At 36.3% G+C, this 20306-nt stretch overlaps 1 protein-coding gene across 4 annotated transcripts in view; it reads left to right on the forward strand.

Annotated features, from left to right (window-relative positions):
* LOC145684283 (multicopper oxidase 3-like) overlaps positions 1 to 20306 on the forward strand; it is a 128369-nt gene that overhangs the window by 67257 nt on the left and 40806 nt on the right. For all 4 annotated transcript variants that reach the window (XM_081756428.1, XM_081756429.1, XM_081756430.1 and 1 more), the window contains exons 3-5: positions 10915 to 11132; positions 13440 to 13650; positions 18071 to 18354. In XM_081756428.1, coding sequence (XP_081612554.1) covers positions 10915 to 11132; positions 13440 to 13650; positions 18071 to 18354 — 713 coding nt within the window. The remainder of the gene's footprint in view (positions 1 to 10914; positions 11133 to 13439; positions 13651 to 18070; positions 18355 to 20306) is intronic.

Below are 20306 nucleotides of genomic sequence, written 5' to 3' on the forward strand. Positions count from 1 at the left end.
AAAAATAACGATTTTATTCGAGAAATAAAGTTTCCCGCCAACTGTGAATTAGCCCGCCCATATTGAATTCTCATAAAATTCCAACTCATATCGTTAGTTTATCGTTAGTTTACGTTAGTTTTGCTGAAACTATCGTTAGTTTCGCAAAAATAACGATTTTATTCAAGAAATAAAGTTTCCCGCCAACTGTGAATTAGCCCGCCCATATTGAATTCTCATAAAATTCCAATTCACATCGTTAGTTTATCGTTAGTTTACGTTAGTTTTACTAAAACTATCGTTAGTTTTGTAAAAATAACGATTTTATTCGAGAAATAAATGGGCAGGCCAACTTCACGGTTCCCCGCCCACAAACGAATTTCAAAAGTTTTTCATATCACATCGTTAGTTTATCGTTAGTTTACGTTAGTTTTGCTAAAACTATCGTTAGTTTCGCAAAAATAACGATTTTATTCGAAAAACAAAGTTTCCCGCCAACTGTGAATTAGCACGCCCACATTGAATTCTCATAAAATTCCTACTCATATCGTTAGTTTACGTTAGTTTTGCTAAAACTATAGTTAGTTTCGTAAAAATAACGATTTTATTCAAGAAATAAAGTTTCCCGCCAACTGTGAATTAGCCCGCCCATATTGAATTCTCATAAAATTCCAACTCACATCGTTAGTTTATCGTTAGTTTACGTTAGTTTTACTAAAACTATCGTTAGTTTTGCAAAAATAACGATTTTATTCGAGAAATAAATGAGCAGGCCAACTTCACGGTTCCCCGCCCACAAACGAATTTCAAAAGATTTCCATATCACATCGTTAGTTTATCGTTAGTTTACGTTAGTTTTGCTAAAACTATCGTTAGTTTCGCAAAAATAACGATTTTATTCGAGAAATAAAGTTTCCCGCCAACTGTGAATTAGCCCGCCCATATTGAATTCTCATAAAATTCCAACTTATATCGTTAGTTTATCGTTAGTTTACGTTAGTTTTGCTGAAACTATCGTTAGTTTCGCAAAAATAACGATTTTACTCAAGAAATAAAGTTTCCCGCCAACTGTGAATTAGCCCGCCCATATTGAATTCTCATAAAATTCCAATTCACATCGTTAGTTTATCGTTAGTTTACGTTAGTTTTACTAAAACTATCGTTAGTTTTGTAAAAATAACGATTTTATTCGAGAAATAAATGGGCAGGCCAACTTCACGGTTCCCCGCCCACAAACGAATTTCAAAAGTTTTTCATATCACATCGTTAGTTTATCGTTAGTTTACGTTAGTTTTGCTAAAACTATCGTTAGTTTCGCAAAAATAACGATTTTATTCGAGAAACAAAGTTTCCCGCCAACTGTGAATTAGCACGCCCACATTGAATTCTCATAAAATTCCTACTCATATCGTTAGTTTACGTTAGTTTTGCTAAAACTATAGTTAGTTTCGTAAAAATAACGATTTTATTCAAGAAATAAAGTTTCCCGCCAACTGTGAATTAGCCCGCCCATATTGAATTCTCATAAAATTCCAACTCACATCGTTAGTTTATCGTTAGTTTACGTTAGTTTTACTAAAACTATCGTTAGTTTTGCAAAAATAACGATTTTATTCGAGAAATAAATGAGCAGGTCAACTTCACGGTTCCCCGCCCATAAACGAATTTCAAAAGATTTCCATATCACATCGTTAGTTTATCGTTAGTTTACGTTAGTTTTGCAAAACTATCATTAGTTTCGCAAAAATAACGATTTTATTCGAGAAATAAAGTTTCCCGCCAACTGTGAATTAGCCCGCCCATATTGAATTCTCATAAAATTCCAACTCATATCGTTAGTTTATCGTTAGTTTACGTTAGTTTTGCTGAAACTATCGTTAGTTTCGCAAAAATAACGATTTTATTCAAGAAATAAAGTTTCCCGCCAACTGTGAATTAGCCCGCCCATATTGAATTCTCATAAAATTCCAACTCATATCGTTAGTTTATCGTTAGTTTACGTTAGTTTTGCTAAAACTATCGTTAGTTTCGCAAAAAATAACGATTTTATTCGAGAAATAAATGGGCAGGCCAACTTCACGGTTCCCCGCCCACAAAAGAATTTAAAAAGATTTTCATATCACATCGTTAGTTTATCGTCAGTTTACGTTAGTTTTGCTAAAACTATCGTTAGTTTCGCAGAAATAACGATTTTATTCGAGAAATAAAGTTTCCCGCCAACTGTGAATTAGCCCGCCCATATTGAATTCTCATAAAATTCCAACTCACATCGTTAGTTCATCGTTAGTTTACCTTAGTTTTACTAAAACTATCGTTAGTTTTGCAAAAATACCGATTTTATTCGACAAATAAAAGTTCCCGCCAAATGTAAACCCTAAGAGCACATTTACATAACAGGCATACGTAAGAAGTATATAAGGCACATACTGGACACATTCTCATGTACTGTACCTGACGGAACATGATAGGCGTATGCCTGCTATGTAATTGTGTTTACATTTGGCGGGAACTTTTATTTGTCGAATAAAATCGTTGTTTCTGCAAAACAAACGTTAATTTTAGCAAAACTAACGATATGAGTTATGAGAATTCAATATGGGCGGGCTAATTCACAGTTGGTGGGAAACTTTATTTCTCGAATAAAATCGTTATTTTTGCGAAATTAACGATAGTTTTAGCAAAACTAACGTAAACTAACGATAAACAAACGATGTGATAGAAAAAAGTTTTGAAATTCATTTGCGGGTGGGGAGCCGTGAAGTTGGCCTACCCATTTATTTCTTTAATAAAATCGTTATTTTTGCAAAACTAACGATAATTTTAGCAAAACTAACGTAAACTAACGATATGAGTTGGAATTTTATGAGAATTCAATGTGGGCGTGATTATTCACTGTTGGCGGGAAACTTTATTTCTCGAATAAAATCGTTATTTTTGCGAAACTAACAATAGTTTTAGCAAAACTAACGTAAACTAACGATAAACTAACGATGTGATATGAAAAACTTTTTAAATTCGTTTGTGGGCGGGGAACCGTGAAGTTGGCCTGCTCATTTATTTCTCGAATAAAATCGTTATTTTTACAAAACTAACGTAAACTAACAATAAACTAACGATGTGAGTTTGAATTTTATGAGAATTCAATATGGGCGGGCTAATTCACAGTTGGCGGGAAACTTTATTGCTTGAATAAAATCGTTATTTTTGCGAAACTAACGATAGTTTTAGCAAAACTAACGTAAACTAACGATAAACTAACGATATGAGTTGGAATTTTATGAGAATTCAATATGGGCGGGCTAAGTCACAGTTGGCGGGAAACTTTATTGCTTGAATAAATTGTTATTTTTGCGAAACTAACGATAGTTTTGCAAAACTAACGTAAACTAACGATAAACTAACGATGTGATATGAAAAACTTTTGAAATTCGTTTGTGGGCGGGGAACCGTGAAGTTGGCCTGCCCATTTATTTCTCGAATAAAATCGTTATTTTTGCAAAACTAACGATAGTTTTAGTAAAACTAACGTAAACTAACGATAAACTAACGATGTGAGTTGGAATTTTATGAGAATTCAATATGGGCGGGCTAATTCACAGTTGGCGGGAAACTTTATTTCTCGAATAAAATCGTTATTTTTGCGAAACTAACGATAGTTTTAGCAAAACTAACGTAAACTAACGATAAACTAACGATGTGATATGAAAAACTTTTAAAATTCGTTTGTGGGCGGGGAACCGTGAAGTTGGCCTGCCCATTTATTTCTCGAATAAAATCGTTATTTTTGCAAAACTAACGATAATTTTAGCAAAACTAACGTAAACTAACGATAAACTAACGATGTAGATAAGAAAAAGAAAAATTCATTAGGTGGGCGGGACAACTTCACAGACGTCACTGATCTAACATGAACAAGGAACCAGCTGTCATTCCATGAACATTGTGGAAAAGTGGTAGTGGCGTACTGGTCTGGCCAGACATTATAGTCAATGGTCGTAGAGAGCTACACTTCTTCGATGCAGGATTCACCACTGGTAAGAGGTACGGGGACGAGGTTGTGTATTCCTATCTGCGGTTTCTCAGCGGCCAGTCGGTCTACATTTTCTGTTTATTGATGTTAATGACCCAACTTGATGGACGAATACCTAGTGACGGAAGATATCCAACGCATCGAGTGACCAACGAAATTCTCCGACTCTAACTATGTTCAACATATTTGGAACGCAGTAAGGAGACGTATTGGAGCCAACCAGGAGTCCCAGAGCATATGGGGTAGCTCTATACTGCTCTTCGTGATAAGTGGAATCAGCTGCTTCAAGAGCTCCCCAACAAATAATCTTCAGCGTAAAGCGCCAGTGCCAAACATGTGTGGCTATTCGGGGTAGGCATTCAGGATATTAACCTGTTTCCGGTTCCGTTAGTGCGTCTCACAGTATGAGTTCTTTTTTTTTCTTGCGTTTACTTAGTATGACTACCACTTTTCACGTTTCTTGTAAATGTGGCCTGTTCTGTGTGTAGTGTGCTGGTATGATGGCTGATTTTGATGCGATTTATTTACGTTCTTTTGTCCTGTCCTCAAACAGTCATTATGCTTATGTTTTGGATACCAGTGTAAATAAACAAAAGAAGTGCATAGTACGGCATAATTTTCATGCATGCTCTGGTCGTGTTTGAAGAGAATAAGCAAACCCTTCTAACGTTTGAGTTCTAAAGCGATAATGAATTGTAAGTTGAATGCTTTGTGCAATATTCTTAATCGACCTAAACATAAATAGTTACATTAAAAGAAATACACATTAATACACTTAATGCTTGGATGAGCAGAAATTTGAGGCAGAGGTAGGGATTTACGGAAAGACTGTAATATCAGGCCAGGACTTCTCACCGAGGGCATCATCTTCATTTACGACAACGCGCGCTCCTGGAATGAAGTGAAATTTAAGGCAGCTGCTATGGATTTATGGAGAGACTGTAATGTTAGGCCAGGACTTCTAACGGAGGGCGTCATCTACATTCACGACAACGCGCGCTCGCACGCAGCCCAGAAGATCACCACGCTGTTAATACAGTTTCGCTGCAACATCATCAACCACCCTACCTACAGCCCAGACCTCACTCCAAGCAACGTTCAATTATTCCTGCAGTTGAAGGAACATCTACTAGGCCGTCTCTTCAATTTAGATGAGGAAGTGAAACCCTTTATGACAACGTAACTGAACACGCAAGGACAGGACATTTTACCAAAAGGGAATATTCAAACTCATCCTACGATGCGATAAATTCCTCAACCGATGTCGAAAAATAACCTATATATCTGTTGGCTGTATTGGTTGTATGAAATAATATATACACGTTTCACTGTAGGCTTTGTAACCTTACTTTCTGATCACCCCTCGTATGAGCCAAATCAGGAATAGAATTCTGGTCTCCCCACCAATGGCAAGAACCCTAACAATTGAGCAATAACAATTGAGTATATGAACAAAGAGAGAAATAAAGATATAAGTAACGAAAAAAATAAACAAACAAACAAAAAAGGACATTACGTGTTGATGAGTATCTTGTAGGCTATTCATAATCAAGTACTTTTTACATCTGCATAGTAGTTATCTTTATAGTTAATTATTTCCTGTATATCAAAGTGGGAATACAGTGTTTTGACCAAGTGTAATGTGTTACATACAGTCATAATGAGCAAGAACTTAATACTACATAGAACATGTTTACCCAGAATGGACAATTAACTACCAAACAATTCGGTCTGTAATTTCTTTGGTTAAGTGTCTGTTGAACCTTTGAAAACAAGTGTTTTCGATACACAATCTTGTCAATAGATCTATTGTTACAAGTTCTCCAGTAATATCGATGTTCACATGTATACACTTAATAAAATCTTAGTGATAATTTGGTGATTTATGTATACACAACACCATACGGCCATCAACAATGTAAATTTCTGCTAACACTGACAGAACAGTTGGAGCAAATTAAAAACATTGACACATATCTCGTTAACCTCCTCTTTACTACTTCATTCTCCTCTTAAACACTGTCCAATAATTAGAACTTTATGTGTTGATAAAATAGACACTAGATTGCGTTCTCCAATGAGCTTTTCTAATAACTTACAACGTTTCAAGCCCTTGAATGTCGATTAAACTTTAGATGACCGTGTTAAAACACAATAAGATTGGTACACAGTTTGACATTTGATTCAAACTTTTATTAAACTATGATATCTTAATTCTTCTCACTATTGTTTTTAAGATAAGAGTTTGTCTTTTTTTACAAATAAATTATCAAGACAAACAGAACAAATATGTTGATATAACGTATGACACAATATAACAAATTTAGCGTTGAGGAAAATTAATACGAGGGGTGACCAGAAAGTAAGGTTACATAGCTTGCAGCGAAACGCGTATATATTATTTCATACAACCAATACAGCCAACAGATATGACTACATTATGTTATTTCTCGACATAGTCACCATATCGGTTCAGGCACTTGTCGCATCGTAGGATCAGCTTGAAGATTTCCTCCTGGTAAAAATCCAGTCCTTGCATGTTCAGCCACGTTGTAACGAAGTGTTTCACCTCCTCATCTGAAGCGAAGCGACGGTCTCCTAGGTGTTCCTTCAAGTGCGGAAACGTAAAAGTCGCTTGCAGCGAGGTCCGGGCTGTAGGTGGGATAGTCGATGATGTTCCAACGAAACTGCTTCAACAGCGTGCTGGTCTTCTGGGTTGTATGCGAGCGCGCGTTGTTGTGAAGGAAGATGACGCCCTCGGTGAGAAGTCCTAGTCGTAAACCTCTACCAGCTGGCGGTGAATTTCAGCTGCGGTTGCATGTTTTGCCCACAGAAATCGAATAACTCAGCGGACTTCTTTACAAGACCAGTTCTCCAAACGAATCATCATACGTGTTTACCTACAACTAGCCCCGTATGTGACGGATGGCTGAAACTCTACACAGTTGCCAACTCCATTATTAAAATTACCGCACATTCCTCATTCCTCTATAACAAACAAAACTTCAGAAATATCGGCATTGTAACCTTAGTTTCTGATTCTTCATCGTACATCCATCTATACTTTACCTCTAAGTATTCATTAATTTCTGTAATAAAATTAATTCAAACTCACTATTAAATGAAGTATAAAATTTAGTTTTCCTGACACACAATTCAAATCACACGTAATGTTTTGGAGCAGTATCTAATACCAGTCAGAGATGTAACATGAATAAGCCGAAACAATGTGAGGTGAAAAGGTACTTACATAGAAAACGCGGCGCTGACTACTATAGCGAAGTTTACAGGATAAGGGATAGATTCCTGTACTTTCTCTGACCACTAGTATTTGGTTGGTTAATTAAATGAGACAAGTCGGTGTTTCCTTTTAAGTTTTTCTTCTCTATCTTGAGTTTGTAATGACAATTTTTCCACCTGCTTTCGTAATTTATCCAAAGAAGTTGATACCATCTCATTTTCTTTCGATTCACTGTCCTTCTCATGAAATTTTAACAGAATTATTTTCATTTTTAGCCAAATTTCTTCCTAACAGTTTTATAATGTCTGGTTTTTGTCTTTTATATTTACCGAATCAACACTAGAATAACTATCTGATTCCTCAGAGGATTCGCTACATGAACAAGTTGTATGAGTGTCTGAACTACTACTAGACGAAACTATTCGTAGATAATGAAGTTGTATCAGTGTCTGAAGTAGTACTACTACTACTAGACGAAACTATTCCTAGATAAGAAGTTGTATCAGTGTCTGAAGTAGTACTACTACTACTAGACGAAACTATTCTTAGATAAGAAGTTGTATCAGTGTCTGAAGTAGTACTACTACTACTAGACGAAACTATTCCTAGATAAGAAGTTGTATCAGTGTCTGAAGTAGTACTACTACTACTAGACGAAACTATTCTTAGATAAGAAATTGTATCAGTGTCTGAAGTAGTACTACTACTACTAGACGAAACTATTCCTAGATAAGAAGTTGTATCAGTGTCTGAAGTACCGGTAGTACTACTACTAGACGAAACTTAATTTTTGAAGCTTTTTTGTTATACACTTTAATTACTTGTGTACAGTAGACGTTACCTTCCGATTTACCTATCGTTTCTTTTTATCTTTGATTTTATATCTACTAGTTTCTAATTGATAGAGAAAATCTATAAACGTTTCTATGTTAGTAAATAATCCCACCTGACGATCTACTGTATCAGTGAACTAAGTTCTAAAGCAATTCGTTATTATGTTTATAATTTACTTTTCTGTAGGAGTGAAACCACATTTGTCAATCAACGCTAACATTGAGTACCGGTACACATATTTGCGAATAGATTCCTTTTTCTTTTGTACTTTGGACTGAATTGTAGTGGAAAAAATCTAAACTTTCGTCCGGTTTCCTAAAACAATTACGTTTTTTCTTAATTTATTGTATGGCCTATCATGTAATCTATGAAGGTAATCTCTTACTGGCCTCTTGCTTTCCCTTTCTTATCAGTAATCCTCATTATTATTCGTTAGTTCTAAGAACGTCATGGAAATCTTCAAAGAATGAGGTTATAGAATGTTCTTTCCTTGACCTAAACTTTGGTAATTTGTGTTGTTTTCCAGCTAAAAAAAAGTTCAGTCTTCCAGATTGTTGCCAGGCGTAAGTCGTGGTTCGTTAATAATCCTAACGTAGGAACAGGTGATAAGTGAATAAAGTCATTTGAGGTAAACGAAGATTTTAGCTATTTCGGATGTTACATTACAGTTCAACGTGAAAGATATGTCCATCTTTCAGAAGAGTATTTAGAACTACTAGCTATTATTAACTCGTTTAAGTAGAGCTCGTTTAAAACTTAGACAAAAGGTTACGCAATTAACGACTTACTAGATTCTTTTACACTTGGACAGTGGCAAAGGTTAATAAAAACGATGTTAGATTTATAAGACGGGATAATTAGAAATGTTGTTAAGAAGACCCTGCATCTCCCTGTGTCCATTTTAAAATTGTATTCTTTGAAATGGTAATAGAGAAAGAAATGGAAATTTGGTCATACCATGTGTTCGAAATATTGTAAGACGGTGTATAGCGCTAAGTTTTCTTTTTTTTTTTTTAAGGGTGGAGCTAAAAGATAGTAAATGGAAGTTCTTGGACTTTCTTCGTCACCTTTTATTATAAGAGCTTTTCCTTATATGCATTAGTAATAAATATTACAGATTAAATAAAAGTTCCTCTAGGTATATTGGTGGTTTGCTGGTGAATTTGTAGGAGCCCAATGACAGAGCGTCTTAGGATGATAGAAAACAAGGCTCTTGTGGGCCAAGGTGTAGGTAAGTGCCTCTCAGTAACCAGGCATCTTAGAGAGGGAGATAAAACACAGAGACTAGGCGTCCTAGGGAATGGTGCAGTCTTTTATTATACGAGCTTTTTCTTATATACAGTAGTAATAAATATTACAGATTAAATAAAAGTTCCTCTAGGTATATTAGTGGTTTGCTGATGAATTTGTAGGAGCCCAATGACAAAGCGTCTTAGGATGATAGAAAACAAGGCTCTTGTGAGCCAAGGTGTAGGTAAGTGCCTCTCAGTAACCAGGCATCTTAGAGAGGGGGATAAAACACAGAGACTAGGCGTCTACAGAGGCCAGGTGTCCTACCAAGGAACTCTCAATGACCAGGCGTCTTAAAAAGTGTAGATTAGGTTCCTCTCAATGACTGGGCGTGTTGTGAGGGGGTTAAGAAGCTCTCAATGACAAGGCATCTTAAAGAGGGGGATAAAACCTAGAGACCAGGCGTCTTAGGGTGTGGTGCAGCCCTTGCAGAGACCATGCGTCTTAGCAAGTAGGAACTCTCAATGACGAGGCGTCTTAGAAAATCGTGGATGATCAAACGGTGAAGATTGATGCCTTCTGTGGTGTTGCGTTTCCTTTTATCCCATCAGGATCCTGCCGCCTACAGTCGGACAATTTATCCATGCCGACTAGATGCCGCGGTCGGATTGCCGGCGCCGGACACCGGTGTCTTTCCGCGCGATTTTTGACCACGACGAATAGTTGCCTTGCCGACCAGTCGGCAAACAGCCGGAAATGAGCATTAAATGCGTCAGCACCGCTGTCGAAAAGAGGCCAGCATAAAGAGTCAGCAGAGGGTCGGAAAAAGGCCTTTCTGACTGTTTTGCCGATTCTGACGGTCAGCAACAGTCGGCAAAAGGCATTTTATTTTACGATTTTCAACCGCTTGCAACCTCAGCAAAAGGTCGGCAATTTTGAACAAGTAGATCGTCGTGCCATCGCGGATGGGTGCCGGCTGCCTCCGGCGGCAATCCCTCTTTCCAACCGCGACTTCATGATGGGATATCCTAAACTGTATTTACGTCACTTATCGATCGTTGGCGATGGTTAACATCTTCTTTGTGGTTGTCGCCTGAAGTGTATTTAAGCCAGCACGTAAAATCTTGTAATACTGACGAACTGGCTTAAACTTTTAAGTTATAAGGATGATGGAGCTAGACAAATTGCAATGAAGGCCAAACTTGAAGATGCTATTAAGAGTTTGGATAATAAACTAGAAATAATGGGGCCAGTTACATAGGACAAATTAATCGAAATGATAAATAAAGAGCTAGGAATAAAGAGCTACTTAACGATGTGGTGTTCAATTCATCAGCAGGACAGGAGTCCCAAAGGAACGAACCTCAGTTTGGAAGGTACTCAAATGGTGTCTGTTTAAGAGGCCTGAGACTACATATCAAGATTTGTTATTCAAAAATCTCTTAAATAAGAGTAATAAACATATATTTATAGGTATCATGAAGTTCAATTTCATACGAAAAGTTTTATTTTAGTAAATTTATGGGTCAAATGGAGAGAAATGATATTTGAGAGAAATCATGAGAAAAAATATCTAATAGAGTAAATATTTTCTTTCCAGGTGTAAGACATCCTTGCGAAAGGCTCTGCACAGACGATGAGCCATCCTATACCTGCCATTATAGATTCAACATAGAAGGTTATTATTCCATGAGCAAAGCATGTTATAATTGCCCGTACAATGTAACTGATTGTTTCAGAGAAGACTGTGTTCCAGTGGATGGGGTTCCAAGATCTCTTGTGGTCGTTAATAGACAAATCCCTGGACCAAGCATTCAGGTTAGTACAGTATTATAATGTATCTTTTTAGAATTTTATACTTCATTAATACTTCATAGTGGTAATTGAAGTTCAAGCGTAGACAAAGGTACAAATTTGTCATGAAAATTATGGAAAACTCTTGTAAATGAAAACTATTTGTCTACGTGAGAATTTAGGGCTTAATAAGGTACAGGCCGGTAGCAAGCCCAAAATATAGGGGGGGGGGGCGGCCGAAGTTAGGGGGGCCCGACCCAACCATATTATAGTCATGTGAAAGCCTACTGTGAAAATTTTAAGGGGGAGCGAAAATTTAGGGGGGCCCGGCCTCCCTAGACTCCCTGGATACGGGCCTGATTAGGTATAATTGGAATGTAAATTATTTTAGATAATGAACTATGTTATTATTATTTACCAAAGGCAAATATTAAAATTTAAACACAATGGGCGGTATTCAGAGAGAATTCATAAATCGCAGGTTAGTCATAGACTAATTAGTAAGCATACTAACTCTTTACTAAGGAAGGTGCCCTTTTTGGTATGCAGAGTCTACTTTGAGTACAACTAAAAAGATTATTTGGGTATGATTAACTTATAGAATCCCAATGCATCGGCGAGTAAAATAAATGTGGCAACTACGGAAAAGTAGATGAACGCATGCGTAGTCTGTAAAAATGAAAACACATGAATTACGAAATACGAAATGTTGTGTCGCACTCTAAACCGTGGGTAAAAGATTAGTCTCTGCTCTGGATTAATTAGTCACACGTGATTAACTTCGTCCAATACTACGTCCTAATCAGAGACTCTGAATACAATTTTGATAACCATCCGTTAGTCAACCCCGTAGTAAGGTCTTAATCAGACGTCAAAACGACTCTGCATAAGGCCCAATGAAGCTATGAAAAATATTTTTAATTACGTTGTTTCGTATATTAAAAGTGTGTAATGATGCCTGTTGGGAACGACTCCAGGGACAATGTCGAACAAGGTGGCAAGTTTTTAACCTCTGATTGCTCCGGACTCTGACGTGTCATAACTGACGCGTGCAAGTTATGCCTTCAGCTGTATGAACAAATCATTTGTGATTTTTTTTTTTTTTTTGCACATTTTCATCTGTTTTGACGTTAAAGGGCATCTCGATCGTGGCTGGTTTTGAACCGACTCCCTGCCGGTTTTGAATCAATCATACCACGTGTAAACAGTCTTCAATGCTATCGCTTCATCGCCATAACACGTCCTCACTCTTCTGCCTCCGGAAACCAACTAACATGCCACGACAAGTTCAAACTTGACACTGGCTGTACCAAAGGTTTAGGCTACCGGGCTTACAAGTTGAAATAGATACGTCATCGATAGATGGCATTGCACAACTACATTCACCATACTTTTAAATCACACCTTGTATACAATGCGTTTATAACAGAGCTAATCAACCGTCTCACCATTATTTTTCCTTTTTAGTAGACTAAAAATGATCACGTGTTTGAAGTTTAAATTTCACCCGGTAGATGTCAACAGCTGGAGGATATTTACTGCCATCTAACGGCGCAATGTCTAACTTCAACTAATTTTGTTTCAACACTACAAAATGAGATATGAATAGGTACCATTAAAATCACCGTTACCCGTTACGATGTTACGGGATTGACTCCATTCTTTCCGAGATAACCGTTCTAGCTATCTATTACAAAAGCTAAAATTCAAAAATTCACTTTTGTTCAAGAATTATCGTCTGTAGTAACAGACGGGTTAAAGACATTGTTACCCGTTAAGATGTTATCAAATTGACTCTATCAACAAAACATCTTACAACTGACCTACTAACAACATACTCTTATGACGGACATACGAACAACACGATCTTATAGCGGACAACACAATTTTATAACCCGCGAATTAACAACACAATTTTATAACGGAAAAATTAACAACACAATTTTATAACGGACGAATTAACAACAAAATTTCATAACGGGCGAATTAACACAATCTTATAACGGACGTACTAATAGCACAATCTTATAACGAACGTACTAACAACACAATCTAATAACGGACGTACTAACAACACAATCTAATAACGGAAGTACTAACAACACAATCTTATAACGGACGCATTAACAACACAATCTTATAACGGACGTACTAACAACACAATCTTATAACGGATGTACTAAAAACACAATCTTATAATGGACGTACCAACAACACAATCTAATAAGTTTCACTTGCGTAATCCTAATAACACGTTTGTTCCATGTACTGTACCTAGCAGTTATTCAGACTAGGAGTTTTAAAAGAAACAATTATGTTCTTATGTTACAGGTGTGCTATGGTGACCGGATTGTAGTTGATCTTCACAACATGTTGTTCGGAGATAGCACCTCAATTCACTGGCATGGGCATCACCAGAGGGGTACACCGTACATGGACGGCGTCCCATATTTGACGCAATGTCCCATACACGCTGGAACCTCTTTTAGGTACCACTATATAGCTGATACGCCTGGGACACACTTCTGGCATTCTCATTCAAGTATGTTAACGTTTCTATTTTTGTTATTAGACTTCCAAACTATGCTATACATAAGTAATTATCTGAAATGTTATCGAACAAGTATATCCGTCTGCCTGTTTGTCTAATTGTTTCGGAGATTTAGTAAACAGCAAACAATCACTTTAGCCACCACCTTCCCCTTAGAATACGTATTTCGCAAACCTCGTCTTATCTTCAGCCTAGGATACAAGGGAAAATTAAAAAAAAAAAAAAAAATGAACGTTTTACGCCAAGTAGTTTCTGAGATATATTGATGGGCGAATCAGTGAATTTACGCTTTTATAGGTTATGCACTTTGTATCGAAATAACATGAGAATTATATCTGACGTAAAGTCGGGACAAAAAAGCGAGTAAAGTAGTACATGGGGGACGTTACGACAGAATCATACCCACAATGAAGCCGAATGGTACAGTACAAATCAGAAGGGACGGTACACAGAGAGAATTCCTTAATCAAGCTTTAGTCACGCGATTAGTTAGTGTTATATTAGCTTTGTACTAAGCAGGGTGTACTTTTTGGTATTCAGAATCTGCTTGCAGTTCAGCTAATAAGTTGACTTGGATATGATTAACTAATATAACCCCAATACCTTGGGTAAGTAAAATAAATGTGGCAACTACGGAAATCTTGACGTGCGCATGCGTACTCTGTAGTAGTTAATTCACCCGATGAGATGAAAGGAAAGAAAAAAAGACAGGTAATTAATTAATTATCTTTGTATTCTTATAAAGTAAGTTTATTGTGGCTAAACGAGGATAGCCTCAGTTCTAAATGAATTAGTCACATGTGATTAACTTAGTCACCCACTACCTGCTAATCAGAGATTCTGAATACACGTAGTACGGCGCTATTCATATACCAAAACGATTCTGTATAAGGCCCATTGTGGCTAGCTAAACCAGGGTACCCTCTGCTCTAAATGAATTAGTCACATATGATTAACTTGGTCAATTATTACGCGCTGATCAGAGATATTGAATACACTTTTGATAACAATGCTTTAGTCAAACCCTTAGTATGGCACTAATAATATGTCAAAACGACTCTACATAAGGCCCAAGGAAACTTGATTGCTTAATACAGTGCATTGTATCCTACCACACAATGTAAGTTTTTTATGTATGTCGATATTATCCACTTAATTTCGTTGGAATAATAGTTTTGAAGAAAGTAAGTCGAAAGAAAATATTTCTATGGATGATGCAATTTTGATTCTATTGCTTCTTTTCTTCTTGTTTCTAATGTCTGAAAATAAGTTCATGAATGCAACTTGCAGTTTTATTTATTGTATATATGTAGTAGTAAAACAGATACACGAACAGCACTTGTAAATCCCATTAAACGTTACATTAAAAGAAGTGGAGAACAAAATGAAATAAGGTAGTTATATTTGCTGTTACATAACCCATTCATTTACTCGAAGAACGTGTTGGTATGACTGGATGATTGTATTTATAGTTTAGAAAGTTACTTAGACCTTAATTACACAGAAAAGACAAAACATTATGACACGACAAATGCTTAATGGTGTACCGACTGATTTATTCAGAGAGCTTAGCACTTAAAAAAAAAAAAAAAGCTTTATTTAATGATAGGTTAGAATTTACCGACAGTACACGAAAGGTAGAAATCAGTTTGTGGAACACAACAGTTATCTTTATAACATGCTAGCAAATGCACTCGTGTCTTACTGCAGATGTAACTCTCCTGCTGCGTCTTTTATACAGGGTGATTCAAAATAAAAATGAAATGAAATCTTTGAGTTTTACGTCCCACGGTTGTGCCGGTTAGGCTAAAGGAGACGGTGATTATGAGAAATGAATGAAATAGTGGAATGAAGAAAGTGGGAGGAAACGGGAGAACCCCGAGAAAACCCACGCACACGGTGTTTGTCCACCACAAAGTTCACTTGGCGGGAGCAGGGTTTGAACCCAGAACCCCAAGCACCAGAGGTGAACGCTCTACCACTGAGCCACCGCGCCCCCCAGGGTGATTCAAAACAACAACGACAACGTTTGGAAGGTGATTCCTGACACCAAGATAAGACAAAAAGTATAGACCAACCTGGGTGCACACATGCTTCCTTTACAAATTATAAGCTGCCAAAAACAAAAAACAAAAAATGAACTTTAAAGGTCCGTAGCTCCAAAACTATGGAGAATACCGCAGTCAAGACAAAACTTCACGTTGGAACTATTATGTGCCCTATCCAAATATCAATGTTTTAGACTCCTGCTGTACTTCCGCAACAATTTTTATAGAGATAGTTGGTAAATGCTTCAAATTATATGCCCGTAGTCAAACTCCCTCTATAAAAATTGTTGCGTATCTTAGGATTCTGAAATATGGATTTTTGAACAACGTACATATTAGTTCCTAAAACAAGTCTTGACCCGACTACGATAGGTCCCATAGTTTGGGAGCAATGGACCTTTAAAGTTCATTTTTTCATGTTTTCGGCAACCTATAACTCCGAAAGGAAGCATTTGTGCACTCAGCTTGGTCTATACTTTTTGTTTTATCTTGGTGTCAAGAAACATCTCCCAAACATTGTCGCGCCGTGTGGCTTTTGTGGTGCTCTCTTTTCCTCCCACTTTCTTCATTCCACCATTTCATTTATTTCTCATCATCACCGTCTCCATTAGACTAACCGGCATAACCGTGGGACGTATTAACTTAAAATTTTCATTTCATTTCATTTCATTTCAAAACGTTGTCGGTGTTGTTCTGAAACACCCTGTATATAGAATCTGTCTGGACCGAAATCTCGCAGAAAATTCTAATATCTTGCATGGGCATCTTATGAAACGTCTCCCATTTCTTATCTACTCTCCTCTAGATCAAATATTTTTTAATAAACTAACACGCTCTTAAATATCTATCTATCTATCTATCTATATCTATCTATCTATCTATCTATCTACCTATCTATCTATCTATCTATATATGTATATATATAGATAGATATAGATATAAATATAGATATAGATATAGATAGATATAGATATAGATATAGATATAGATATAGATATAGATATAGATATAGATATAGATATAGATATAGATATAGATATTTATAAAAATGAAAGTGACTATGTTTGTAACTTTACAACTCTTGAAGCACACGACCGATCTCGATCAAATTTTCAAGATTCAGGCCTGGGATGGTATTTATCATTTCACTTTGGCGGTGCAATTTAGGGAAGGGGGAGGGGTATATTTAAAAATGATAGAAAATGACCGATATTAGTATCGAATCCATAGTCGTCGGGGTCGCTGAGATGAACAGTGACACTTCCGATGCCGGTTAAACCCAAATTCAGCCCCACAACCTGAAAAAATGTGGATATATATATATATAATGATCGAAAATGACCGATATTACTGTTGAATCCATAGTTTTCGGATCACTGAGACGAACACTAACACTTCCGATGTCCTTTAAATTAAAATTCAGCCCTTTATGTACAAAATAAAACGAAATCTCCCGGTGCGAAGAACGGATACTTTGCTAGTTATAAATAAAAAGTCGAAATGTCAAGTTTTATATCTCTAACCTTAAGAAATTTCGAGACATGGATACATTATTATAATAACTGAAACCCTTCTGCTCTTCTAACTCCAATTTCTCCCGAAAAAATAACTTCTTTAGTAGCGCTTACGTCATAGATCATATATATTGTCAGGGACACGTTGACTCAGTGATAGAGCGCTTAACTGTGGGGCGTGGGGTCCCTGGTTCGATCCTCAGCCGAGTAAGTTTATGGTTGTCAACACCATTAAGGGTAGTCCAGTTTCCTTCCACATTCTCATTCCAGTAATTCTTCCATCATCATTCACTTGCTTCAATCTTCCGTCTCCCTTAGTCTTACAGGCATAATCGTGAGACGTTAAACTCAAATATTTCGTTTCATTTCATTTCGTTTTCCTACGTACTGTTCACATTTTAAGTTTCTAGCTAACGTTTCACCACCTTTTTTTTGGGGGGGGGGGGAGCGATTGGAATTAGTGTTTCGTTAGTTTGAATATGAATCTCGTCCAAAGTAAAAATACACAACAAATTTTCCCGGTATTTCAGTTTTGGAATGGTAGGTGCGGTGGGACATGTGTGTTCTTTGGGTATTTTTGCATGGAATATAGGCCTACTATACATACCTGTCAGAGACATACAAACGCATAGATAAATATATCTTTTGTATAAGACTTCTTACACTTATGCATAGAATAGTTTAGAAACTTAAAAATATTCAGTTGCATGTTAAAAATGGTTCCTATCTGCTTCAATCATTTCCAGGTTTGTATGTTTTGAGTTTAATTATTTTCTAAAATCTTATGTTACTATAACTTTATCCTTTTAACAGTATATAACAACTAACTCCGAATGACTATTCTTACAGGTTTTCAGATATCTGATGGAGCTTTTGGTCCTCTAATCATCAGAGTCCCAAAATCACGCGACCCTCACGCAGATCTCTACGATTTTGATTTACCCGAACATGTGATTATTGTTACGGACTGGATCCATCGATCAGGCATGGAAAAATTCTTACATCATCATCACTCTGTAGGCAACAACAAGCCAGATACAATTTTAGTGAACGGCCAAGGACGATTCCAACCATTTGAAATGGAAGACGGGAATGTTACCTATACACCCCTTGCAGTATTTACAGTGAAACAGGTAGTTTTTGACTTAATATTTTATTTGATTTATCTAAAGATGTTATAAAATAGAGGATCTGCTCATATGTATATTCATCCTATTAACTCACTGATGCCAAAAAACAACCGAGCATCCGCAAGTCTGATTGGCTACTCTCGTTTTCGCCATCGTCTGATTCGCTAGTTTCGTTTCCGCCATGAATGTTGCCCCAAAACATTGTGATCTTATTGGGCAGAGTAGGCAGAGTTGGGGTGGCGAAACTGTGACGTATAGCTTCAAGATTTTCTTTTATACTAGGGAGATCCTCTATTTTGTAACATCCTTGGATTTACGGAAGTTTTGAATCGACATCAATTCTTATTCTAGTTGAAATAACAACTATTGTATGTGAAAGTCAATCTGAGGAAAGATGGAAATTGTTTAATGATTGAAGAAGGACAGTAATCAGCTAACATACGATTACGGCAGGCAAAAAGTTTCCGGAATTTCGTTGCAGCTCTTTGTTATCATAATATACTTATTTACTTAATCGCTTTCAAAGTAGGCACCTTCGAAACACACAAACACCCATACTTGTTCCATCGCTGGAGAAACCGATGGCAGGCCTCTTTTGGTAAGTAGGTAATTTCCCTTATCTGACCTCCCTGAGGCGATATTATATTAATCGAGGCCTTTTACGCTGTATTACGGGCTTTTTAGCGTTGCGGTGTTGCCAAATTATGCCCTAAAGGGTTGAAATTCCCTATATTTTGTATATTTATAGTGTAAAACATGCAACATTGTAAGATATAATTTAATTAAATTTTGATATCAATTCAATTAACCCTTTAATCAAACTCCTATCAAAATGATTAACCCTTTAATCAAACTCCTATCAAAATGATTACCCCTTTAATCAAATTGCTATTAATTTATTCAATTAAAGATGATTTCGTAGAATTAATGTAATCGCGTATGATGATATACGTACCGTTATTACCTTATAGTACTATTTAATTATATCAAATTAACCCTTTAATTATTTTTATTGACTGAAATAAATAATATAATATTTACTTACCGCTGACATCACTACATCCATTGGAGATTTGCGATTACAGCGCCATGAAATTAGTAGCGGGAAAATTGGGCAGCATTTCCTGCATGCTGTTTTGAAAATGAAGGAATGAATGACGGGCATTCCTGGATCCTTGAAGCTTCTATTACTAGGCTATTGCCAAATATAAAAACTCTGAGAAATTGATTTTAGTGTTTGTTTTTGTGTAAAGTATATATGCTTTATATATACCCTTTGACGCTTGTGATTGTATTATTATTATATGCTTATGAATAACAGAAAATTATATAGAATTGATAAAGAACTTGATTTCTTCTGTGCAGAATATAAGTGATTGGTGCTGCCATCTGTTGTACATTTTTACATTTTGAGGAGGATAAGAGAAATTTGTGTATGAAGCGGGTGAGATTTGATATGATTGGAATGAAATGCGCTAAGAAAGAAAATGAAGAGACATATTTACAGTTATGTTAAATCTTATTGATTCAAAATTGTGCAGGAGATGTAACATCCATTTTTTATCTTTGATTGTTGAATTATATAGAAAGGCATGTGTGACTGTGCTATTGCACATTTTGGCATTTTAAATTTTGATATTATTTAATACTGGTCCAAGGAGATTGATATTTGCGATTTAATGAGTAGAAGTATTTACATATTATTTAGATATAGACATACCGGTAACTTTTTACTTTTTGTTTTAACTTGTTGGATTGTAAGAGGAATACACAGCGCGGATTATCTTACTTACGAGACTTAATGTTGACGGTATTGGCATTATTGTGAAGACAAGAAATGATTGAGGAAATGTATATTTGGGAGTAAGCTAGTTGTTATTTTGTTTTATTGTGAAATATTATGGAAAACCTACCTTATGTGCACACAAATTTTTACAAAGTTGGATTTAGCTTTT

The sequence above is a fragment of the Thermobia domestica genome, chromosome 4 (assembly GCF_964235325.1).
Source record: "Thermobia domestica chromosome 4, izTheDome1.hap1.1, whole genome shotgun sequence".
Taxonomy (NCBI): Eukaryota; Metazoa; Arthropoda; class Insecta; order Zygentoma; family Lepismatidae; genus Thermobia; species Thermobia domestica.